The sequence below is a fragment of the Cygnus olor genome, chromosome 2, assembly GCF_009769625.2.
Source record: "Cygnus olor isolate bCygOlo1 chromosome 2, bCygOlo1.pri.v2, whole genome shotgun sequence".
Classification (NCBI taxonomy): domain Eukaryota; kingdom Metazoa; phylum Chordata; class Aves; order Anseriformes; family Anatidae; genus Cygnus; species Cygnus olor.
Window position 1 is genome coordinate 61,862,354 of NC_049170.1, and position 27,179 is coordinate 61,889,532.

Below are 27,179 nucleotides of genomic sequence, written 5' to 3' on the forward strand. Positions count from 1 at the left end.
CAGTTTTGTCATGAACTCCAGTACCCTATTTTTAAGGGAGATGCAAAAGCTTATGTAAATATCTGTAAGTTGGGTACCAGGCAGTCTTTGAAATGAAATGTTCAGAAATAATTTCTGTGGATTTGGATATGGTTTGATGTGATTTGGGATAATGTATTTTCTCTCTCTGTTTACATTAGACTACTTAAACTCATACTGGATAAGTCACATGAAGGTGAACAGAGTTTAGATATCTCTTTGTGATGACAGTTGTATTAACATGAGTATATATTGGCTGAAACTGATGCATGATGCGTTCAGGAGACATACTTTCTTTTCTCAAGCATTTGGGTTTCCATGAAGGTTTGGCTCTTTTCTTCTGTGCGTGTGAGGCAAAACCAACGGTAAGTTCCATGAGACCACAGTGGTCAAACACCAGATCCAAGGGTTCATGTCCTGTGTGCTCTGCATTTGCGCAGGAGTGCTCTTCTGAAGCAAAATGACTGCCTTCTGTGAATGCTGGTGTGGAGGGATGAAGAGACTGGATTTCACTATGTCCAAACCTGCCAAATACCTCCAAGTGTCAGTTGTCAAAGTGAGGGAACGCAAAGCTGAGTAAATGAAGGGAGAGTCCCAACTAAAATGCATGCAGTTCCTGCAGCAAAATGCCCTGTAAAAAGCTGCAGGTTCCCTGCTGCTGATTTAAGCTGTCTAGTTTTAAGCTCAGCACATATACATTTCATTAAGCCTTTGAACCGTTCTCTCCTCCTGGGTAATGTTCACTGTTCTCTCATTTTCTGACCAGTCACCCCAGGATTAATGCAACACATGCAAGTGTTTTTTTTGTTCAGGATTTATGTTTGTGATGATATGCAAATATATTTGACAGAAAACAGCAAAAACAAAAAACGATAAAAGAAAAGTTTATTGCATGAAGACCTAGAGCGTGTTCTGAGAGGTCTTTATATGCATAAATATATATGCAGAGTGATTTAAATGCGTATTTCCAAGCCTAAGCTTTAGCTGTCTACCTGAGACTGAACTTGGAAGACTCCTACCATTGGCCTGTTATCCATGTTGGGATCAGAAGGAGCAGGCTGTGGTACTCTGCCTGAACCTGGATGGGACATCCCAGCCTTTTTTAATGCACGTGGAAATACCTCCTCTTCTCAGCAATCCACTACCCTCACCCCCTTGTCTTTTAGACGTACTGAGCATTTTAGGCACCTGTTCTCTCCAGCTTACCTTTGAGGTGGATACAGCATCCTACCTAGCCTGGCTGAAGCCGGATGTGAGCCTTTTCCAGAAGCTGCAAAGCCCCCTTTCTAGCAGGTTATTTGCAGCCTTTTTGTTTTCACTGGGCTTTGTTTTTGTTTTCTTGTTTTACCTTTCCATCTGTTACTGTAACAATCCCTTTAGAGATTGTTTTGTCTTTACTGTGCAGTCTAGCAGGTTGAAACACAGAGTTGAGTAAAGGAACAGAACTATACAGAAAAACAACAAAATACAGATAATTTCATGGTGTTAGACACAAACAGGTAGCAAGGATACTTCAGGTCTGTATTCCTCAAGAGATTCCAAGTTTTTTGTTAGTAAATGTAAATATTTATAGATAACACATACTATAGATATAATGTGCATATACACATGTGTACGGATGTGTGTGAGAATTATGTCTTTACTGGAAGTCCCCTCAAGTATAATGGCACTTGAATAGACTAGTCTGCCAGCAGTGCAGTGTGGTTTGAAACACCAGAAATATTTTGGGTGATAATACAGAAATAAAATAGTGTTTTTGATAAACCCATGCCTCTCCTGGTGCTGGGCTTCATGATACAAACACATAAAATTCAATCAGTGTGGATAAGCAAAAAGAAATGCTTTTTAGGAGGGAGAAAGGAACATTTTACAGTTACTCATTTCTAACCAAATTTTGCTGAGTTATGTTTCTTGTCTTCCTGAGTCCCAGTGCAACAACGTGCTCCTATTCTGCTAAGGGCTTAAGCGTAGTATGAACTTCAGGTTTTTGTGTATTTCCTGCTCAGTTAGGCTGTAAAACTCTTGCCTACATACTTCACTGAAATAAGACACTAAAAACATATCTGATCCTTTTTGATTTATTCACTAAGACTATCAGAATATAACAAGTGATTGGCACAGGTAGAAGATGCCCTTGTCCATACACATTCAACCTTTCAGAAGTCGCTGGTAGGGTGCAGTTCTCCATTAATTTACAGCAGGGCAATTACATTGTGTACAACTTGATTGACACTTGAGCTACGTACGGCTAAAAGGTGGACTAAGCTGCCTCCCAGGCTTTCCAGCTTTCAGATCCCACTAGTACAGCGTGAAATGCAAATGATAAATATGAAACTAAAACTCCTCATACATTGTCAAGACAACTGTGTTTTTTGTGGCCTTTCCCTGGTGTTTGGTCAGAGGCTGAAAACAGGCCTATAATCCACTCCATATTTTATGGCTGTTGCATGTACTTTCTCCAAACCAGACGGCTGCCGCCCCCACTGCCCTCTCTCGGATGCTTTCCCACACACAACCCCTTATCTTCTGCATCAGTCCCTGTTATCACTCCCGTCTTCTCCACAAGTCATGGCTGTGGGATGTGCACTGGGCTAGGCACTGCCTTGTGCTCCCTGTCCTGTCAGCTGCCCCACAGGGGCTGTTCTGCTGGAGTGGCTGGGACGAGGAGGCCAAGTTTGCTCAAGGCTTGCTTTCAGAGGCTGTGCAATGGTCCACTGGTCCAATGGCAGGCAGTGGCTTGTGCATTTCTTTTTGGTGACATCACCCTCTCTGCCTTCAACCTCCTCCTCTCCAGGATGACTTGCTTCCATCCCTTCCACCACTTACTGTACTGATTCTTCCCTGACACTCCCAACATGTGATGAACACAAACCAGATGCTCCCGGTCTGGTTGATTCGGGACTTGGTTGGTTGGTTGGTTTGTTCATTTTTGTGTTTTGTGTATTTTTGGCTGCTTTGTTTTGTTTGTTTCTTCAGCAAAACTCATTGCTGTGACTGCATATTAATGCAGGCAGTTTTTGATGGCTTGAGAGGGATAAGGGCATTAAAATGCATGACATCTCTGCTCCTTTCCAAACCACAAAGCCATGAACAGGGTATTTTTTGTGCCTGTCAGTTGATTCCAGACTGCTAGAAGGCAAACTGATAAGAAGCTGTTGTTACTCTCTACTCTCTCAGTTACGATAGCTTGATCTGTGACTGTGTAAGATAGAGCCAAGCTATTCTAGCCAGTGCACTTCAAGCCCCAGATGTGGGGTTTTTGCTGTAGAGATGATGTATGATTTGCTCCCTGCAGCTCTTACTGTGTCTATCTTTTGGCAGCACAAGGTACAGGTCTACTGTGCTGGAGGTTGTGTTATGTTAACATTTACTCTCCGAGTAGCAGAGACAAGGCACCACCTCATCTTGCATCCAGTGAGCGTTTAAAAGGTCTCCTTTCACTGAAGATGACAGTGTCTAATCTGTTAGAAGTTTATTGTTTTTTTTTCCTTTAGAGTCCTAAAGGAAAATAACATTATTGCCTTATCATCTAAGAAATAGTCATCTGACTTGTCTCTGCAAGATGGATGCTAACCATAGCCTCTGTGAGAAATGGACTGCCACATCAGGTCATCTTTCCAAGCTGGCTCAGAAACAGGAGGAAGGCACAAGATTGGTCTTTGATCTGTCTGTCGGGTATTTCCCTTATGAAAGTCTTGGCTCTGGGGGAGACTCTGCTGCCTAGGAAACTTTCTCTGTTCACTAAGATATCTTAAAAAGCTTGACAAAGGCCTTGTGCTGATGTATGAAATGCTAAAATGATTCTTTTTCTCAGAGAACTGGTCCATGTTTGAGAGCTATTTTGAGCATTGTAGTACTGGTTATATGAACATGTTTGGAAAATGCTATCTATGTATAGTAGCATTCCTGTCTATTTGTTGTTTTCATTTCTTGTTGTCATCAAATACCTGACAATATCTCATTGACAGAAAAAGCAGTGCATGTGAATCAGCTGTATTCAAATTCCTCCACCAGGAAAGTTGTGGTCTTAATCAACATTAGTCTGTGAAACTGAGATGAAGGATCTTTATGAGTACTTCTTTATGGGAGCACCATGACAAAATGTAGCCCAATCCATTTGTTTCTGTCACATCTGTGCCTTTAATTTTTGTGAGTGTTTGCTGAAGTTGGGTATGCTTACGGAAACAGAAAAAAGTCTGTTAGAAGGACCTCTGAGGGGCCATCTTCTCCCATTTCCCCTTCAAACCAGGACTGTTGCCCACAGCAGCTCAGGATCCCCATGGCTTTGCCTGAGCCTTGGAAACCTACAAGGATGGAGAACCCAGAGCCTTGTTGCGGCCTCTTCCAACTTTGGGTTGCATAATTGTATCTGACTCTAACTCCTGGATTTTCATGTGCTTTTAACTACCTTTTTGTTGTTGTTGTTGTTTTGTTTTGTTTAAAAGATTGATTTAACAATTCCTATCTGTGAAAGGGTTTGGATGTTTTTCAGCAAAGATGAGGTTTATGAAGGAGGGAGGAAAACTCACTACTTTACCTTCCAAAGCAAATCAAACCAAGGCCAGATAAAGCAAACGTGTACTACCTTTAAAAAAAATTGCCTCTCTGCATTTGCTGGATATTAAATTGCAAAATTTAACAAAGAAATAGCCAATGCTGAGAACTCTTTTTGAGTTTTCCACTGAGGAGCTGATTTTGATTGAAACGAGACTGGAAATTCACACAGTGTATACATGTGGTATAATCTGCTCCCATTTTCTTCTTAGAGCAGACAGTTAAGGAGAGCACTTTGTAGGATGTATTTCCCTGTCATACATGCTGTACAAAAAGGGAGAAGAGAACAGCAGGGGACTGCTCTTTGCATTCCCAGAAGAACTCACGATTGCACGTGCCCTTCCATCTTTTCCTACAATGCATCTTGTGAAGCACAGCAGGGACTATACATATGCAATAGGGATATATGCAAGTTGTCCCGTTTTTTTTTGTGTGTGTGTGAAAAAAGTTAACACGCTTAGCATACATGAGTGTTTCATGTGAAGCATTGGGGTGTTCTGTGGGGCTGGGAACGTGATAATTAAGGCAGACCCTGCAAGGTGTCATGTCAATCCCTGCCACTCCAAGGCTTGCTGTTTTTCATGCAAAACTTTGTGCACTTTTGGTGGCCCAGCACCAGAAGAAGCTCAGTGCCTGGAATGGGATGGAAGAGCTGGAAGAGTAAGGGTTATTTTGGAGAAGGCTCTGATATCCTTTGGCTTGAGCACATGGCTACTCAAATTCCACTTGAAAGCTTTAAATCCCTGCAAAAAATAGACAGAAAGCATGAAATTAAGGGCACATTCCATATTTGTTTGACAGACGAAATATGATCAGTGAGGCCACCATCCAATATATTTAATAAGATGAGTACAAGAGAAAACAATGCAAGTTCCAATCATAAAAATATCTTTTTCTAATTGCTTTGTAGGTGGTCTTTGAGGCTCTACACAATCTGGAGCCTCGTGGGTATGTTGTCGGATGGATCATTGCCATCAGTTTGCTGGTGGGAATTCTCATCTTCCTGTTGCTGGCTGTGCTGTTATGGAAGGTAAGGTAACAGATGCAGCGTAAACACTGAGGCTAGTCCTAGGAAAAAAGCTTGAATTTGTCCATGCATTTAATATCCATTTGCTTTTGGAACTAAATAATTGTCCACTCCATTACAGAAGTTGTCTGCCAGCAAAAATACTTTCATATCTAGGCTTTTGTGAGGGACAGGGATAAACTCCTCATGTAGAGAAGTGGAAAAGTGGATTCTTTGGGGCTTGAATATTAAAACTTAAAACCTCCACTACAGTTTCAAGATGGAGGAGGATCCCTCTAGAAACCTGCCATTATCTCACACTCAGATATATGGTACATCTCCATGGTTTTCTGATGACTGATGCACACTGATTTCAACAGGGTTTCCTGAAAATCAGGTCAGTTTTGCTTTACCAGCTAAAACATCAGGTGCACGCCTAGCAAGAACCACTTTGTAGCTACCGCTTTCAAGAGGTAAAGGCCTGGGGAAGAGCAGTATCTAGGAATAATTCTTTTAGATCTCTCAGAGAAAGAGTTCCAGATGAGTAAAATGCATTACCAGAGCAAAAAGTGCCACGACCTGTTAAAGCCAACCTTCACACAATCTCTGATAAGACATAGTTCTTGTACCCAGACACGGTTACATGGCAAAGCTGGGCTGATACTGACACTTAGCAACAGCCATCTGGTGTGGTAAGTATAAAGGCTAAGGAGCTTTGAGTGTTTTCATTCCTCAGTTCCATCTTACCAACCCATAAATTTAAAAAGTCATGGTCAAGGTCAGGGACTGTCTTTGAGAGAAGTAAATCTTGAATGCACACATGGGAACAAGTCCAACCCTAGTTTGCTTCCCGTGGCGGAGGTCCAGGAGCCCATTTCACACTGTTGAACAGCATGTGTGCTGCAGGCTTTGCTCACCGGCTGTTTCGGGACTGTAGGTCGCAGCCACAGTGGGCTGCAAAAGGATATGTCACTGCAGGTGGCAAGGCTGTAAAACAGATTTACAGACCTGGGCCAAAAACTGGTCATGAGATTCTAGCTGTAGATTATACAAATATTTGTATAGCTGTTATAGATTATACATCTACTTCATAGAATATTTAGCTTTTACATGGATTATAAATTTTAAACATTATCTAGTCAATTTTGAAGATTTTTTAAGCATATACTGGCCAGGTCAAAATAGAGCATTCTTTACAATAGGCTTTAGACTCCAGAATATCTTGTAATTTCTGTTTTTCTGGAACATGGGAAATGCTTTTGCTTTCTGCGGCAGAAAGCAGGGAAAAAAAAAAAAAGAAAACCACGAAATTGCGCAGTTATGATGGCAGACCAATCATGAGATTGGAAAAAGGTGCATTTCCTCAAGGTATAAAGGCACTTGGTGAACTGTTTGAAAACGTGCAAGGTGAGAAGAGTAGCACCTTTCACCATGAGTCTTCATGAGAATCTGACACAAGTTGATTTGTTGGTCTGTACTAGAATTTATACACTATGTTCTCTGGCGTCATCTTGAGACTTGAACCCTTTTGAATGTTATCAGGACTGTTCAAATACTCACGAAGATGCTGACATTTTGCTTCATGAAAGCTTTTTTTTGTGAAAGTTCTGAGTGACAAGAATAAATAAGTACAATTAATTCTAGGCTTTTACAGCCCTTTCTGCTGTATGCAGATGTTAAAATGGTGTAGCAAAGCAAGGTGAGATGACATACCCAGAGTCCTATGGCAGAGATGGCAGTAAAAGCCAGGCTTCATCAGCTGCACTCCACTGAGCTGCATGATTGCTTAAGTAGCCAGTAACTTATGGTTTTCTTTTAAAGAAAAGTGATTGGAAGTGTGTAGCTGCTAGTATCAGCCAGTGTTTTCATTTAAATCTTATTTTGGGTCATAAAAATATAGAAGTAATACTTAGCACTCACTGGTTTCTATATTTATTAATGTTACTGGCAATATTAAACTTGTCTAAGATAAAACGGACATGGGAAAGTTGCAATCCTACGGAAGAATCTTAATTGTCTGATTGTAAATATTTGTTAGACAAAATTGGCCAAGTATATCCTACAGTCATGCCTAAATTTCATGTTTGAAAAAGTCCAAGAAAAGTTACATTAGAAGAGGTGGTTTTTTGTTTTTGTTTTTGTTTGTTTGTTTGTTTTTGTTTTGTTTTTAATTGTGGAATGAAAGAACAATGGTGAATTAGGTGGAGTTTGGGGCATTGCAGAATTACTAGCAAGAACTAGAAATGACACGTTTTAGGATGAGTACAAATTAAATTGTATATTTATTAAGAAACTAACTAGAGCTTGGCTGTGGTCCTGGAAGGTAACAGTTCACAAAAAACAAAGTAGGAGCTGTAGCAAACCCATTATCGGGGAACTGAGTGCTGGCAGCAGCGCCTGTGTCTCAGCTTGGCGTGGAAGGTACCTTCTCGTTGTGTGGTCGATTGTGCCTTGAGTGTTGCAACACAACAGGCAAGTCCTTCAACACAACAGCATTTCACAGATGGAGTGAGGAACTACTTGCAGTTGCAAAAAAATATTGCAGTACATGTAAACATTTCATGTTACATACTGCTTGAATTAATGGTGTTAGCAGGAATGAGCTCTCAGGGAAATTCCAGCCCGAAATCCTATTTTGAATCAAAATAAAGTTATTGTGCATTCCGTAAGATGAGGATGGTAATTGTTTCATTATTTGTAGATCTAAAATTGCCCAGCTTAGGGGCCCATGTCAATGGAAGTGATGTTAAAGGCCTGGTTATTTCACTTCAGTGAAAGCTTATTTATTTACATGCAAGACCACAGCCATGTTTATGCACACATAACAAGCTTTTTAGCATGAGCTTGATTAGTTTTTGACTGGCTTTGCTCCTCTGCTCGTTTATTTTAGTACTTCATGTAGACACCACGTTTCCTCTGGTTTAAATGCATACAGATTCAGAGGGGGTGAAGCAGCATTTCCCTGACTTCCACAAGGTGCCATGCATAATGCAGACTGTCAAGAGTTTCCTTATTTTTTTGTATATTTTGTTGGATAGCCCAATTTTACCCCCAACACTTTTGATTGTTCATATGGTGTTCATCTGCTCTGGATGCCTTTGCACAGGTGTCTGTGGGGACATGTGCCTTTTCTTGCTGGTTTGTCCACTGCACAGCTCACAATCCCTGCTTGTGCCTTGCCCATGGTCTCCCACACACAGGAGGAGATGGAGGGGCTCTCATGCTAATGCCTACAGTAATAAATTTAGCTTTTTACCCACAGAGATTGGCTTGCACCTTTTTGGTGGCCTCCAGATGCTTGTGGAGAGTGGAGCAGGGGAGGAGGCTGCTTTGCTTCAGACCAACTACCCCTGTGCTGGTTGAGCTCGTGGTTTCATAAGCACTGGCAACAGTTCAGGAAGGAAAAAGGTGGTCATGGCTGGATTATTCTGGGGAGTGCTCTCCCATGCACAGTCCCTTCAGCTGCCAGGCTGCAACCATGCATGGGTGCAAGGTCCTGTTCAGGTGTGGTGGATTTATGCACACGTAAACCAGGGGAAAATTGGCATACACTGTGCGAATGAAAAACTGAAGTGTAATATATTGCAGCACAATAAATATTACATTATACCACAATAAATATTTGTTTAATTATAGTAGTGCTACATTTGAACTAACTTTGATCCATATTGTTTTAGACTACGTGCACAGAAAGAAAAAAGTGGTTTGTGCTCAGAGGATGTCAAGGAGGGGGTGTGTCAGGGGGTGTCAGAATGGATGTTGGGGCAGCTGAGTGGTATGTGGAGCTAGTTGTGGAAGTGATTTGCAAAGCAGAGATTTTGCATTCATATTTCTCTGTGACATGTTTAACACAGGAGCTGGACTTGTATCTAAAGTTATTTAACTAGACATTAAGTTTATTTCTGAGCTGAGCCTGTCCCTATGGTATCCGAGCTCTAATTTGTATAAAATGAGGTTTGTAGCACTATTCTATCGCTTTTGCACTCCTGGGGCAAAGAACTGATGTTATGAATGCTATGGATGTCCCTTACATGGTAAGATGCTCTTCTCCAAACCTTGGATTTTTGGCAGGATTGCAGACAGGAGAAGACCAAGCAGAATAGCACCCACATACGTTGGTTTTTGCTTATCCAGAGGGTTCCTGCCTTTCAGTATGTGCTGCACATAATGTCTATTTGCTCTTTGTCTAAAAAAAAGGGTTTGAAGACTTTCTTTAGCTTTCATGAGGGATATTGTGAAGACAGTTCTTCAGTTATTGAGGTTACAGTTTGTCCAGGCTTTGAACTGGCTTCTTCTGAATCCTGCTAAGTGCTGGACTCGCAAAATCTTCACTTAAGCAGAGGCTGTCTGCATGGATGGTGCTGTTCCCTAACACTGATTCAGGGGCAGAAGCTTTGAAATACAAAGTTGTTAGTTTTTTGTTTGTTTGTTTGAACTTCATACTTCATTTAAAATTAAAAAAGCCGGACAAACCCAAGCATTTTTTAAGGGTGAATTTGGGCATACGGCTTGAAGAAGCCTTTTGACTTATTCCTGTGACTGTACAAGCGTCTTTGAAGGAACATTTGAAGGAACTACCCTACATGTAGTATTTGTCATTGCCTCACATTTTGTTTGAGTGTTTAGAAAATATCTGAAGCAAACCAAGGCTAACTGAAATTCACCTATATAGTAGAAACCACTGATTTTCTCCTTTTTAGAAGGAGACACTTTTTCTTACTTAGGGCCTCAAACATTTAAGTCTTTAAATAGTGGGCCAAAACATACATTTCATGATTTTCCAGCGGGGGGGGGGGGGGGAAGAAAAACAAAAACAAAACAAACCCCAAACCCTCCACTTATTCTTTGCCAGTGATTGCTCTGTATCCTGTCTTATAAGCCCAAAGACATTTTCTTTCCCTTTTAGCTACAGCTCAGGTAGCAAAGGCTATTTGCCTTTTCCTGGCCAGTTTGTACAACCCCCTTTCCTGGTGGCCAGGTTTTGGAATAGTAGCTCTATAGTGAAATAAAACGTGGTGGTTTTTTTTTTGTGTGTGTGGTTTTTTTTTGTTGTTTGTTTTTGTTTTCCCCACAGAGAAGCATAGGCACTAAACCTCTTCGGATTTTAGTGTAGAGGAGAAGCTTGGCTTTCTTCTACCTGAGGAAATACATACATATGTCCTCCCATATAGTCTTTCCATGAAAAACCTTTTTTTTGCTGAAAAAGCCTCCCAGCTAGGTGCAACCCAACCGTTATCGCAGCTGTATAGCATCAAATGTAGGTGGCGGAGCTGGGATCAGAGAAACCTGTTGAAACTGAGTAGCATTCTATATCTTTGATGAAAGTTGTGGCACCAGTTCATAACTTGTGTGCTTCTTCTTTTCTGTACATGCAGTTCCAAGAATAAACCAGTATTTACTGTGATGATGCTTTAATTTTAAGAATCATAATAATTCAGATAAATAAGGCAGTTGGCTCAACTTGCTGTGAGAGCACTTACCAGGGTCTGGTGATGGGAAGGGTGGATTTCAAAGTGCACAAAAGTCTTCCCTAGTAGAGATGTAGATGCATGCTCCAGCTGCCTAAGAACTCATTAAGGGAGGTCTGTACTTCTTTTTATTTTTCTTTCTCACACTTTCTTCCAAGTTTCCATCCTGCTTTATCCTCTTTCACTTCTCAGATCGTCTCACTTAGAAAAGTATTAATCTTACCTGTATGAGCTACATAATGTATACCTGTCTCAACTGTCCATCAAAAATGCAAAACCTGTAATTCATTCATGTTTTCTGAAATTCCTGTTTCTATACGTCTCAAATTGCTGCATTCCGTGAAGTGTTTCTGATAAACATTTCATTTTGTTGTTATGTCCCTCATCTTAACCATTTATGTAGTTTCTTCATGGAAATTGTTAATTTGCTATAGGATGCATAGTCTTATCAGGGGAACTACTTGACTTTTTTGATATTTTAGGCTCAATAGGTCTAGAATTAGGCTTTTTCAGTATTATCCTATTACAGTAGTAATAATAGTAAGGCAGTCAGGTCATAATTAGGTTCTGTGATTCAAAATCAAACCCATATTATCTCCCAAACATGGATGGATCTTCATTATTTATAGCAGCTAGGAAACCTTGAGGGAGTTGAGCAGTGAAAATGGTTGGTTATAAGTATAAATAACAACAATTTCACCAGGCAGAAATTAGGTGGATCATTTGAGACTTATGTTCTCAAAGAACAGTCTAAGGCGTGTTTTATTTTGTTTCCTTTTCCTGGACTACACTGAGTATTATTAAATATTTTTAGACACCCCCTACCCACCTAAGACCAAAATGGGTTGTATTCAGGCAGCAGTGACTCAAATGTTTGGTTGTGGGGTTTTTGTTTGTTTGTTTGTTTTTGTTTATTTGTGGGTGGTGTTTTTTTTTTTTTGGGGGGGGTAGTTGTTATTGTCTGTTTGCTTTTCAGTAGATTGCTTGGATGATTTGCAGTGATTTTTGAATTTTGACTATAAAATTGGGTTTGGACATCTTTACTTTTTATTTTTTCTTAGCCAAGTAAATGGTTAATGCTGCTGTTGTAGCCAAAACACTGCCTTCCCCAGTGGGTTTGCTGGCTGCCATGTAATATTTGTTCAACACCCTCAAGAGCAAGGCTGGCAACATTTCAGTGGTGGTGTGTGTCCAGTACTTGTGAAATGCCTTTGTTATCTTTCTGGATAAAATGGTATATGTAAATGTACAACAATAATAATATTGTGGCTGAGCATTCACTCTGGTCCCAGCATCCTCCAAATAGGAGCAGTGCTTGCCAGGACACTTTGGGAACATCACAGCCATTGCAGCTAATGTAGCTCTCATCCTGGCACCGCAAGAACAAATTGAATCCACTAGCAAGAGAGAGGTCAGGCTGTGGTTCAGAACGTCTTTCTGAAAAGAAAAAAAGATAGCTATCATTTTCAGGAGCCCAAACCAGAAAAAAAGAATATGTGTGCAGAATGAAAAATTGCAAATAAGAACCTAAGGTTCCAAGGTTCCCCACTGCTGGAACACAACATGTGTGTTTACTGGAAACCATTAGCATCCCTCATACCCAAATGCCAAGAACAGAGAAAATGTGACTTACATAGTCTGAATTCTCTCTTCAAGCTTGGTGTCACAGTGGGAAATGCTGTGTTATGACTTACACCAATCATAGCCATTTCCTCCTGGTTCAGCTAAACCCATGGAAGTTGTTTATTCTGATAATTATGGGCATAGTACAACTTTCATTCAAATATTTTTGGCAGGTCAAATATATCAAAATACAATTGTAAAGCTACTTTTTATTGATTCCAGAAATAGTCTTTAACATTTAATCTCTGGTTTTCAAACAAAGCCAGAAATACTTCATCAGTTTTTCTTTTTTTCTTTGAAGAGGAAATGGAAAGCACGGATTGAGATATATCTTAAATTAATTGCACTTTCAGGAATGATATATCTAATTGCTGTCCCGTTCCCTGCCGAAATTTAAGAAATCAGTCTATAGTAATTTGTCCAGACATATCTGCAACAGACATTGTGTTCTCTCCAGTTTTTGAGACTGATAATCAGAGATGAACTTTGGATGATGGCTATGTTCATTCAACGACTTTTTTTTAAAATAAACTACTTAGTAAAATTTTGCAATAGGAAAAGATTTTTAAACTATTTGGAAGTGTTTATGGGTTTTAATGTTGGCTAATTTGCTCTTCGATTACACTTAAAAGTATGCTTAAAAGTATTACACTTAAAAGTATGCTTGCAACATCTGTCATACAAGTTACTGTACTAAGCTACTATCCTGCAAGAAGTTCCTGCTTTCATTAAACTCAAGTTGCCAGAACTCAGCACTGAAAGATCTTTGAGAGTTCAGTCACAGGAGTTCTCTTTGTTTCTGTAGCATAGAACTTCCTTAGCAAAATATATGCACAAATGAACCAATTGCTAGGTGAGTATCAGTCATGTCGGAGGCAAACTAGATCTTACTTATGTGGTGAAGATATTCCAAGGGTAGACACCAGAACCACCAGCTTTATTCTTCACCTCATTAGCAAGCAGGTCCACTGAATCCAGTGAACAACTCCTGGGAGAAAAGTTGTGTGGGAGGAACATGACTGATGACTGGGCTTTGCATTTAGAGTGGGGTATAGGTCCACACCTTGCAGTGTGGACGTACCATACAGATCTTGATATGACTTGTCACACAATGAATTCCACATCAAGTACATCAGTGACAACAGCAAAACACATACTCAAAAAATACCAAAATACTAAATTAGACTGTCTTCTGGTGTCCATCTCTGTGTGCAGTTCTCTCTTTTGCACTCCTAAAGACGCCTTTTGCATGTATGAGGCTAGTCTGAATTTGTGTATCCACTTTGAGTACTTAGCCTTACTTATGGTTTTTGAAAACTTGGCCTTTGAGACAGACATAAAGCATTTGGTTAAATTAGTAGTTTACTTAACGACTGCATGAGCTCTCTTTATTAATTGACTGACTGTTCTTAGTAAGAAAAGAGTACTTAATTATTTTTTTCGTTATTAGTTTAGCCTCTCAAAGTAAATGCCTACTAAAAAGTGTGTTTTAAAACTGTGCTTATTTTATTACAAAATCACGTGAAATGGATTTCCTTTTAAAATCTACAGTGGATTACAAATCTTCATTCTAGGTACTCATACTAATATCTTGAGTCAGTTTGCTAGCTGGATGAAAGTAACTTAAAAGTTAGGTGGTATGTTGCAGTATTGTGTACACTACTACTTCTTTTCTGAATAGCAACGTCCCTCTCCCAATAAATTGGAATTAAGTACGGTTGCTAGGTGTCAAATTCTTCTTGAGTAGCTAAATAAAGTGTTTGTAGAGGTGAACTTACCGTTAAGAAAGTTGCTCAACTTCTCTTTGCCTCAGTTCCCTGGCTGCAGAAGTATTTATATACGTTGTGTATATATACGCACACATACCAGCCACTTAGGGAAAAGTGATGTTTGAAGCATATGTGTTTATTTGCTTGCACATGTTTCATTGAGCAAATGATGATCTACGTTACAGAAAAGCTAAGGGATTTGCCTCCCAAAAACTCAACGAGAGACTGAATAATCAAAGCCTCATCGCAGTCTACAACTTCCTCGTGAGAGGGAGTGGAGAGGCAGGTGACCTATTCTCTGTTATCACCAGTGACAGGACCCATGGGAACGGTGTGAAGCTGAGGCAGGGGAAGTTTAGGCTGGACATCAGGAAGAGGTTCTTCACCGAGAGGGTGGTCGCACGCTGGAAGAGGCTCCCCAGTGAAGTAGTCACAGCACCAAGCCTGTCTGAATTCAAGAAGCGATTGGACTGTGCACTTGGTCACATGGTCTAAACTTTTGGGCAGACCTGTGCAGTGCCAGGAGTTGGACTTGATGATCCTTACGGGTCCCTTCCAACTCGGGATATTCTATGATTCTATGAAAGCCAGACCACTGGAGTCCTCACGAGCTTACCTTAACCACGATATCATCCTTCCTCCCAAATACACGGCTTCTCCTTTAACTACAGCCAAGGCCTATGGCTGCTTTCCAAACATGCCTTTTCCTCACAGGGGGGCCCAGGCAGTGGCAGTTCGCTAGTCCTCTATGGAAAAGCTGATACACAATATCTGTTCATGACCCCTCTGTACTATGGCAGGGGTGCTTTAATTGGGAGGAAGGAAGTGGTGCATCCTCTTGGAGCTGGCGGCCTGCCAGAATTATCCAGGGCCACGCGAACCCAAGTGCAAAGCGTTTTTCCTCCTACCATCTTGGCAGCAATAAAATGAAATGCACTTAGGAAGCAGTGATCTATGTCTGCAAAGGGAAACGCTCTACCCTTCCAGTCCTAGCAGCACCAGCCTGCTTTGCAGAGATTCAGGTTATCACCACTCTGCCGGCTGGTGACATCTTGGTGGGGGGTGAGGTTCCTGATCTCCCTTTAACTGTAATTAGCTGCATACTCTTTTTTAACTGTGGTATCATTTGAGAGAAGGGAGAAGAGTTCATGAGGCATGCACCCCAAAAAGGTGATAAAAGGCTAGTTTAATTCTTTCTGAAGGTTTGCAAGGTAAGTGGCTAGGGACCTCAGCCTAAGTTAAAGAGATTGGTTAGTAAAAACTCATGATTCTGGAGCATGTCCAGAGGGAGGCCATGAAGCTGGTGAAGTGCCTGGAACACAAGTCCTATGAGGAGCAGCTGAGAGAACTGGGGTTTTTCAGTCTGGAGAAGAGGAGGCTCAGGGGAGATCTTATTGCTCTCTACAACTGCCTGAAAGGAAGATGTGGGGAGCTGGGGGTCAGCCTCTTCTCACAGGTAACTAGCGATAGGACAAGAGGGAATGGCCTTCAGTTGTGCCAGGGGAAGTTCAGGTTGGAAATGAGGAGACATTTCTTCTCATAAAGAGCAGTCAGACATTGGAATGGGTTGCCCAGGGAGGTGGTGGCGTCACCATCCCTGGGGGTGTTCAAGGAAAGGTTGGACGTGGCGCTTAAGGACATGGTGTAGTGGGTGACATTGGTAGTAGGGTTATGGTTGGACCAGATGGTCTTGGAGGGCTTTTCCAACCCTTATGATTTTATATAAATCCAGACTGTAGCTCTTAAGCAGGTATGTCTGGATAGTTCTTATAGTAGATGAAGTAACTGTATAATAGAGAAAAGGTGGTTTGCGATTAAGGCACCAAACCCAAAGTACCTTGTCAAAGCCTAGTTCAATGGGGGTGATTCTTAAATTTTTGTTTCTTAGCTACACGTGTCAGCACTTTGTTTGCTCTCTTTACTTGCTGGTTTGCACTGTGGTCAGTAATCTCCATTAGAAGACGTTTGTCAGCGGAGGCATACTGATAAAAGTCAATACTTTTTTTTTTGTGTGCAGCTAAGTACATCAGTATGCAGTAGAAATTTAATGAAATATTGCACCTCACTGATTGACATTAGTGGCAGAAGTCTCTTGTACAATAATGGAGTCTGTATGAACATTGTTCACAAACCTATATTCCTAGCTCAGTTATAGTCTGCAAACACTACTGTAAGTCAAGTCATAATGATATTTTACAGCAGTATGTAGCTGTTCCTATCTTTTTTTTTTTCTTGTTTCTTAATGGAAGACGTTAATGGGAAAAGTACTTTTTTAAAGAAATATATAGGATAACCATTCTTCTACAATCCACGTTTCAAAATATTTCTCTTTTTATTTGGCAGAATATGAGTCTCACTGGCTATGATAAAAATGCTTTAGGCGTTTACCCAACAGTAAATATAACAAAGCCAGTGGTATTACTTGCACTCTCATCAGCTTTGGTTTTTTCCAACTGTGGATTAAATTTTGTAATATCCTCATTCTTCAAACGTATTTATCGTTGGCACCCTAGAGAGAGTGGCACATGATAGTAATGCAGGAAATGTCAGCTAAGTGTTTATACTTTCAGAATTTAGAAAAATACAAAGTCCAGTAATTCAGTGACCAGCCTGTGGACATGCAGATGGGAATGATGAAAGCAGCAGCAGAAAAAAAGACAATAATTTGTTGTGATGTTAACACTTTGGAATGAGTTTGACTGGGGTTTTCAGTTTGTGTCAGTGCTTGAAGAATGCATCTTCATGCGAGTGTTGGTAGATGGGACTTATCGGTGATTTTTAGGGGATTTAAACCTGACATGGCAGCAGAAGGGAGTTGTGTATGCTAGTGAAAGAGACTTTGAATACTTGAGATTGAATAGATGACTTGACAGTGCTGTTGTATGGCAAGAAATAACTTCACACTATCAGGTGTAATTCCCCAGACTACAAGTAACACAGATTTTGTATTGCTTTGTTGTTCTGTTTTGCCAGGAACATGCTTTCTGCTCAGCATATACTGTAGATGGCAGTAAGGTTATGCTAGAAAAAGGTGCACGTACTGAAATAACTAAATTAAAGTATATGTGTAAAAATCTATGGATGGTTTTAGGTTTTAAATCTAAGCCCCCCCCTACTTACAGCAGCTCTAATCCTTACTTGAAGCACCTCCAGAAGGGACTGGTCATTGTTTGCCTATTCTGGTAAATCAACTTGCTATTTCCTTTTTGCTTGGTTCTGCCTTAATTTGTGTGAATTTGTTTAAAAGCAAGGAGACATCCCTTTGCAGTTTATCATGGCAGATGTGAAGCATGACAGTTTGTGGGTTTGCAAATATTTCAGTGTCTCACTCCTTTTCCTGGTGTAGGGTGTGAATCCATTGTGAGTATCACTGTAACCTCAGGATTTTGTCCCTATGTTTCCCAAGGTTTAAATGTCCCTCTTTCTCCTCTCTTATCTCCACACAGAGGAAAGGATCTGGGACATGGTGCCCCTGGCTTGGCAGTTCCCCTCTGGTGAGGTCTTTCAGGTTTAAGAGTAAAGCATGGTGCAGGCTGAGTAGTGCCCCCCTCCTGAGACCTTTCTTTCATCCACACTGACTCAAAACGCCCAAAACTAAGGGCCTCTTCAGCCTTCCCAAATCATTTTCACCCAACGTTGAAGTGTTGGCTAGGGTTTGCTTTTCTCCTTTCCTGTGTTACCCTTGGTGGCTGGTCTTTCCTCTTCCATTATAACCCTTTATCTTCCCATGGTACTGTCTCCTTGCCTCCTATAAATAGGATCTATTGCTCTTCCTCTGATGAGTACCTTCCCCAGGCACAGGTTCATCATCAGTCCTTTTCTTGGCTGTGGTGGTGTGCACTCATACACTGGATGATGGGGTCATGCATCTGGACTTGGGTGTTCCTTTGCCATATACATACACACATATTTATGGAAAAGAAACAATATTAGAGAATCATGGCCCATGAAACAGGCTGGAGACCATTGGTCCACTGATGACTCCATTTCCACAAATGAGATTACAGCAATAGCTGACAATTTCTCCCCTTTGCCCTGCTTGACATCCAACACTGAGTCCTAGCTGTCTTCACTGGGTTTTCTAAGTTCTCTTAAGGGCTTTGCATTAGCACAAAAAATATCAGAGACTATAGGTCTCTGGTGTCGCTTCTGCCCCAGTGACAAGAGACAGTATATAATCATCCCGTTGCACCATTTCTCTTGCTTGGGTCCATGTGTCCTCCTCCTTTTTTTCCCCTTGTCTCCTCACTGCATGTTAAACTAGCTTGTTCTCTCCACCTTGCCACAGGCACTTCTCCGCCATCACCATATGGGTTAATATTGCTGTCATTTTTAATGAAATCAGTTTATTGTAAGGAGATAGATATGTGGGCTGTGTGGTCTCTCGTGAGGCAATGATTATGTTGTGATTCCTTCACAGCCATTCCCAAAAAATCTTTCTGGTGATCAGAGGGCCTTTATCTCATAAAGCGGAAATATGCTGTGTTAACGCTAAGGAATAGTATCCCATAACAAAGCATGCCCTTGCCTTCTGGGTATGGCAAATATATCAGATCCCTGACCATTATTTTACGAAGTGTCCAATAAAAAAATCCTTAAGGACTGGTTTCTCATTTCTAGTATGCTTAAATGAAGCCCTCTACAAAATTTTGGATTACCTGCAGCACTTACAGCAAGTGAACATACATAGCTTCACAGTGGCACTTGTAGGTGCAGGATTTCATACTTCATTAATATTTATTAAGGTCTTCAGCTCACTTTTTTGCACTGCTGGATAGCTATACAAAAACATTCTGTATCCAGTAACAAAATAGTAGAATACCAGAACTATCATAACCAACTTTTAAAGATAATTCCTGAAGCAGATGTTCACAAACAGACCATTTTTATTAAAATAACAGTGGGATAGAGTTTGCTTTTGTTTGTTTGGCCCTCGAGGAAATTAAAAAGCCTTTCTATAATTTTGATTATAACTTCAAGTGAGGATTTTATTGTACCAAGGATGTGGTTGCGTGAAGGATAGAAACCTTAAGGGTTTAAAACCTGTTTTTAAAAGCTACAAATTGAACTTCTCTTGTTAATCTTAGGAATTCAAGTCCCCTGGCAATTTTCTTGTCTATGTGCAGAACTTGTAGGTCTGCTATAAAAAACTGATAATACAAAAACGTCACACACTTCTTCAACACATCTGCTACCTGAGCATATGTAAGGTGTATCTGCAGGTTCCTATGACTAAAATAAGTACTTATGATTAATCCTACTGGGACAAATATTGGGACAGCAGAGGTGGAGTAAGTTGTAACTTGTTTTTTTGTTCATTGCCAATAAAACTATTCACTGGAGTCTCCATGTTGGAGCATGAAAATCTAAGGAAACTTTTGTTCTTGGCTTTAAGTCTTTGTTGATATGAATTACACTGGCATCAACAGTGAGATTTTACTGGGATTTTATGACATTCTTATCTTGAGGATTTATTCCCTAAATACATCCTTTGCACTGATATAGCTGTATGTACAAATCAAAAAATTACTAGCAATGATATTTTCCTTCTACAGAAGAAGGAACTTGATCTGGCTTTTTTGAAGCAAGATTGAAGAACAGAGAACTAGAGACTTCTCTTTATTATTTTTTTTTTCTGTATTCCTGAGTCCACTGTTCTGAATGGGAAGTGAGGGAGACAGGCGCCTTCAAAATTCAACAATATCCCTTTTGTGTGGACATTTTTTGAAACAGAAAGACCATTATCAGCGTGTTTATATGTACTGAGCAGCTGATAAAGCTCTGCTTGTGGTGGTTGGGGAGCAGACTGTGTTCATAGTCTGTGTACAAGACTATGAACAAATCACATTTCAGGTCTGATTTCAGTTATCCCTGGTAGCCTCTGGAAGGTCACTTAATCAAACTCTGTAAAATCAAGATTTTAGGCATTTATATATGTGTCTGTCTCTTGTGTATTTATAAAGTGATTGTAGCTGTGTGTGTAACGCACATCCATGCACTCAGGAGGGTACACCTATCTCTGGATTAGTAGTGTGCATCAGGGCTGTGGTCCATGATTACACAAAAAAAGGAACTCGTTAAACTGTGCTGCATCTTCTGTGTCCTTTGCACAGAAGCTAAGTGGTGGAGGTAACAGGTGTTGAAAAGGTGGTGTGTGTCTGGTCTCAAGTTGCCATGAATCCAGGATGTAGTTGGGGCTCACTTGCAAGGACCTGGGCTTTATAGGAAGCTCTGCTGGAAAAGTGCTTTCATCAGCTTGAACAAGCTGTCTTCCAAACCCCTGCAAGTTAAAATATACTTGAAGAAAATTAAAATTGCTAAAGAACTGAAACTAAAAAGTCCAAATTAACAGAAACTTAGTAGTGACAAAACAGCACAAAATATTCCTACCTACAGCCAATTTGGGAATAAAGGATGGCAATAACTAGATGATAGAGGAAGACTAAAGCATCGTGTTTTACCCAGCAGGAGTAAGAAAACAGGTTTGGAGTGGTAGGAGTTACATAAATGTTTAATTAAGATGAACAAAATATTGATTCAGTGGTCTTGATGGTGCACTACTAAACTAGAGGAGTTGTTTTTGAATGCCTACCAAAGTCTATTATTAAAACAACTTTTGTTTATTTGAAAGACTTATTAAAAAAAAAGGCAAACAAAAAATCCATGACCACAGAGATACGAGAGGTCTTTATCCAAACTGAAATGAAAACTGCTTGCTTTTTTTTTTTTTTTTTTTAAACTCAGTACAGGGGTTTAGGAAACAAGAAGATATGCAGAAGTGATTATCAGCTTGAAAGCTTGGGGAGGAGCTATTGTTGATGCCCTGCATTTTGTAGGATCAGGCTTGTATTTTGCCTTCTGACCTTACACAACTGGTAGCAATGGCACAAGGATTGCATTTAGCAAAAAGAAGAATCTGAAGCTGTTTCCACCAAAGGATCCTAACGTAAATGATTATTAAATAGAAAATTTGAGATCTGAGTTGACATTGCTGCCAGGAAGAGGAGAATGCCTGTAGTTACACAGAAATGGGCTTTTACTTCTAGAAACAGGGGAGCCAAAATGGCAGTGGACCTCTTCAGAGCTGTGTTGGAGCACCAGCAATAGACCATACTGGCTTTTCTTGAAGAGGAGTTTATGAAAAAAGCAGATAGTTGGAGTTTGGGAGATGGCCATATTGAATTTTTCTGATCTCTTTTGTTTCATGCATTTGTGGACACAGTTCATAAAACTCTGGCAGCCTTTACGTGGAACCCAAGGGCTAGCCTGGTTTTTAGGTTCATATCCAAAATTTGCATTAGTCTTCATTTGAAACCAATAAACCTGTATCTGCTTTGTCTGGTCTGTGCTTGTTAGAGATATGTTATGTGCTTTTTTTTTCTTTTTTGTTTTAATTTCACTTTATATAAGAGGAGTCAGAGTAGTTCAGCTATAGGGAGCAGAGTACTTGTGAAGATTTGGGACTCAGTCTGCTCTCATACTGATGTAAAGAAGGAGCTATGATTCTATGCTTAAAAATTATATATTGATACCTGTGCTATTTTCTTTTTTTTTTTTTTTTTGACATTTTCTGACAGTGTAAGTTCCAATTTAATGATACTGTTACTTACCACTGTAATCTCGTTTTGATTTACAGATGGGCTTCTTCCGCCGGAGGTACAAAGAAATTATTGAGGCCGAAAAGAACAGAAAGGAAAATGAAGATAGTTGGGACTGGGTCCAGAAAAATCAGTGAACTGCCCACAAAAATGAAAAGCCCGGTCATGTGACATGCCCTTGCTAGCCTATAGGTCCTGCTCTCGTATCTTCCATATGTGGAAGAAGGAATCTTCTCCAGATTTTTCGGAGGCCCCATTGATGCTGTGTCCTTATCACTCTAACAAGCTAGGGAACATATCCTGAGGCAACCACTGCGGCAATGTCGGGTGACTGGAGCAATTTACACTTCATATAAGAGCTGAACTTTGAACTTTGGTAACCAAGCTGCAGTGCAGAGCAATATTTATGAATCCAACTCTGTGGTATACCCTCAGGGGAAGACTGTTACCTAAAAATATTTTTTATAAATATAAGCTTTTTATATTGATTATGTCTTTATATTTGTATCAATGTTTTATAGTTTCTATTGAATAGCTATATAGTTCACTCAAGCACTGATATCTGGCTAAATCCTTGGAAATACATATATGTATATATAAATCCTATTGTACTTTTAAACTTCAATGCAAGAGACAAGAAAGATTTTCAGATGAAAGTAGCTGGAAATGTCATATGCTTAATTCACAAGGCTTGGTAATATTGTATATAGACCATTTAATGGCAATAAGCCAAAGTCTTTTCTCTGTCTCTGTTTTGAGTTGAATTAGGTGTTTGATTTATAAACTAAACAACCTGAAGCGTTATACATATACGGTGTTCTGTATTTGAGTCTATGCTTCACTGACCTAAATGGGAGAGGATGAAAATGTTTCCTTGGTGACATGTACTAAGACTTGTAGCTCACCTTGTATCACTAAAGAAAGCATAAAATAATGTTTTCCTTTTGGAAGTTTTCTCTTGCAGTCTCTAGTATTGTGGTCTAGGACTGGACAGTTGAGATACCAAAAGGATGTAATTGGGCCAAGTACTGTGGCATTGATAAAGTCCTTGGAATTAAAAAAAAGGAAAAAAAAGAAAAAAAAAGATGGACCCTTATTAATGTTAAGAAGGATTTTTTTTAAGCTACTGTCAATGATTGTGACCTGTTGCTGTCAAAGCAAGAAAGCAAGTGATGAATTAATGCAAGCTATGACTATTATACCTGCCTTGTGAGTTTTATACACCAGTCATGAGTTTGTTTATATGATAATTTTAGGAGAGATAAGTAGATGCAAGCATTGAAATGTTCTTTGGATCTTGAGATTCCCTATGTGGGTGTTCCTAGTACAGAATGTCATCCATTCATCAAACGTTAAGAAGGAAGTTAGGCAAGGTGTAGATGTTATTGAATCTCAGATTGCCACTTTGTTCATTGGTAACTCCTTAGAAAACCTTTTTTTTTTTTTTTTTTTACTTGAAAGACACTTTTTTGCCATATGTCTTCAAAAAGCTCTTGGATTTTTGACTAGAAACAGTGGAATTCTGTGAAAGCTTGGTTTTAGATTCTATTTGTACTTTGCACCTTGTGTAAATAAGGAGTAATTGTGTTAGTATAAAATTCATCTAAGGGAAAGAAAGATCAAGTTCTACAATAGAAGATGAAGGATTAACGGGAATGAATGGTGGCAGGAGATGTTTCCTCACATAAGGGTAAAGTAAAAGAACTGCTGGACGTTTGGAAACCTGAATATAGGGCACATGCAAGAAATCTGTCTGAAAACATGCCTAATTCTTGCTCTTCCTTGCAAATTCATTTATGGCTTTAAAAAAAAAAATAACCTGCTTCCTGTTTGTTCCCCCCCCCCCTCCCCCCCACACACACTGGCATTAATTGCCTCCTATTACTACAGTATTGATCAATAGTTATTAACTTAACTATCTGCACCCATTAGGCAGAAGATGGTTCTTAATTGAATGAAGAATATCAATTTGTATGACGAAAAAAAAAAAAAGCTATTAGTCTATTTGATTATCTTTCTTAAAATAAATTATTGTTGATTTGACAGATCTGGTATAGTAAATGATCATTTAAGCTAGAATCTGAAAAAAAAACTGCTGAGAACAAATCCTGCTATAACCACATGTATTGGACTGCACATTTTGCATCAGAGTGCAAAACCAGAAGGCTCATAGCCTTTGACTGCACTATTATATTAGAGACTATAGAATTTTTCACAGTATGATTCTTCTGACATCACTTAGTTTTTTTCTGCTAGGAGTATTTAAACCTCATGTATCTATTTTTTCTGTTGTTGTAAAATACCTAAGAATGTCAGATAAAAGTTAGACATGAAATTGATTCATAAGTATGAATTGAGTATGAAATTGCTTTAAATATATTCTGAAAAGCAAGTAATGTGTCCATTTATTTAGCTGTAATATTTTTCAATATCTGACTTCTTTAAAACTGAGTTTAAAAAAAAAAAAAAAAAAGATGATTTAAAAATGAATTCCCTGAAAAAAATAATTCAGGGGACAAGAGAAACAAGTTGTGAATTTAAACTGATTTTGAAAAGTTTCCATCAAAAAAAAAAGAAATTTCCTTGGAAAAATTGAAATGCCTCCATGGCATTTCCACTTTTTAAACACAAAATGACTTTCAGAAATGCCAAAAATATTTCATTTCAATATTTTAAGAATCAAGAATAGATCTTTCTTTGAAACATCTTTTAAAAGTGTTTGAAGAAGAGAGTTAAAAAAGGTGAAATATCTATTATTCATCCTGCACAAGTCCTCACTTAAAGAAAATCAAGGCACTGGATAGATTAGTGAAAATAATCCATAAATTCTTAGTATCATCACTGTTATGTACTAAGTAGTTCCATTGTCACACATGCTTTTGTTTTTCTATGTATACTTGTCTTTTTTTTTTCAAATTACAGTGTTGCTCTTGCTTAGTTCCAGTTATGAGAGTCAGATTTGACAATGAAATGTGCCAATACTTAATATTAAAATCCTATAGTTGCATCTTTCCACTCTTTATAGAAGCAGAGGAAAAAAAAAAAAAAAGGAAAGAAAAGAAAGGGGAGCCAAAGTACTCACTAATATCAATTGTCTGCAATCAGTTTCAGAAATCTTATGAAAATGTAGTGTACTTCAAGAATGTATAGCAAATCACTGTGCTACAGTTCAGCTGTTTTTTATTTTAATTAAAAAAATATAATAAATGTAATTGTATCAAAATGCAGAGGCATGGTTACTCTGGAAATTGCTTCTAGGGTTCTGGAAGTTACCATCTGTCAGCTGCTTGTTAGTTCCTTTGTGCTGTACCGCTCACGCAGTAGGGCTGGTGGAAGTCATTGTATGGGTTCTCCCAGTTAATCTATTTCAGGACTAAGTCATTGTTTGTCTTGGACAACTTCATCGAAAGGTTTGTTGAATTGGCATTGCTTTATTATTTTTTCTTTCCCCTGTAAAAGGCTCACTTTGCACTGGCTGTAAGCTATGCAGGTGGAAGCTTAGAAGTGGGGCATTAACATTTTCAAATGTGTCATCTAGCACCTGAGAGATCTTTTATTTTAACCCTTAAGTTATTTCTGTAATGTGTAGATGTCTTCTTTCCAATAGTACCCTTATAGTTGCTTTTAGGGCAGGAAGAAAACAATCTCAGAAAATATGAAAGGGAAAAATATGTTAAGGGAGAATTCACTTAATGCAGAACCCATACTGTTGCAACCCCATTTACTTTCTATCTTCAAGATGGAATTCAAGAAGGGGATCACAGTTCTTTCCAAGTTTAGCACAAGGGCGAATTTTACTTCCCAAGAGCTGAGAGTGTTTGCCACTTTTCACAGCATGCTTTGCGTGCATTTCATTTGCAAACCAAAATTCTGCTCTTGGTAGTGAATTTCTGTCAGTTCACCGCAAGCAGCAGCAGGGCTACTGTGTTCTGAGACTGTTTTGGGGGTGCCCTGGTATTTGGCCATTATTGTTAATAAAAATACTAGGTATGTTTTACTGAATAAACCTACAATGAGGAAATCACTTGGGTTATCTGAGAGAGAAACTGTGCTTGATGTGAACCTCAAGCCCTTGAACCACTTGAACAATCCTTTCATCTCAAAGTGGGAAAGGTTTTTCTCAATGCCTAGCGTACCAAGTGAGGACAGCCCTCTCTACCTTGATACATGAGAAGGAAGGGCCCTATCTACAAGTCAGTCATATGCGAGTAATTTGGCTTGCTGAAAGCAACAGTTGCACAAAGATTGTGTTTGGCAATATTTAGTATTGACTTTCTTGAATGTCTTCTGTTTATGGGCACATTTTGGAGTCTTGCACAAGTTTCAAGCATAGTATCCATGTGATGTGGGAATATATAATATTGCTTTAAGGATTAAGGAAGTCATAGAACTAATTTCTATGTTTTTCCAAGTCCAAACAGATGCTAAGGGTTCTTAGATAAAAATGAAAGTAGGATTTGGTTCCTTTACTGTACATTCATTAAACTGGCATGAAGACTATAATGGCTTTTGGAGCATGGTTTGCATATGCAGTAGGGTACCCGCATCATCACCTTTTTCTTAGAATGTCACTCCTTATGTATTGTAAAATTGTATGTCTTTTTGTGAGCTTGTGGTTGGAAGAATGTGTTCACTCTTATTGATGTCACCTGTATTTAGAAGCTCATGTTCACCTGTATTCTAATTCACTTGCACTGTTTTGGAAATGTCAGGTTTACAAAAATACAACTTTTTTTTTGAATAAAAAGTGGCTGCAAAATTATGCTAATAATATCATTTTGTCACTTCTTGTCCTTGTCCAGCTCAAGTATTTTTCTATTAATTAGATGAGACATTTTCACATGTATGTTTGAATTAAATGGTATGTGCATGTGTTTATCTGCTTGTGGATAATAGATACCTTTTACTGTCATTCAAAAACTTGTATAAAACCTAGGTGTTTGGGGACTAAGAATATAACTAGCTTGACGACAATATTGTTAGCCCATGGAAATAAAATAACAGCAGTAAGAATCGTTTATATTCCAACAGTATTCCTCCTTCAACATGAAATAAAACCCGTGGTGGTGACATTGCCCTATGTTAAGAGTGTTAACCTGTGCAACTTTGAGTTCTGTTTAAATCTGTATGAATTAAGATGAAA

At 39.2% G+C, this 27,179-nt stretch overlaps 1 protein-coding gene across 1 annotated transcript in view; it reads left to right on the top strand.

Moving 5' to 3' along the window:
• ITGA9 (integrin subunit alpha 9) overlaps positions 1 to 26,804 on the top strand; it is a 216,746-nt gene extending 189,942 nt beyond the window's left edge. Inside the window, 2 exon segments of the mRNA XM_040547302.1 lie at positions 5,483 to 5,602; positions 22,075 to 26,804. Of these exon segments, the coding sequence (XP_040403236.1) occupies positions 5,483 to 5,602; positions 22,075 to 22,173 (219 nt within the window). The 3' untranslated portion in view covers positions 22,174 to 26,804.
• Positions 26,805 to 27,179: the final 375 nt, after the last annotated feature.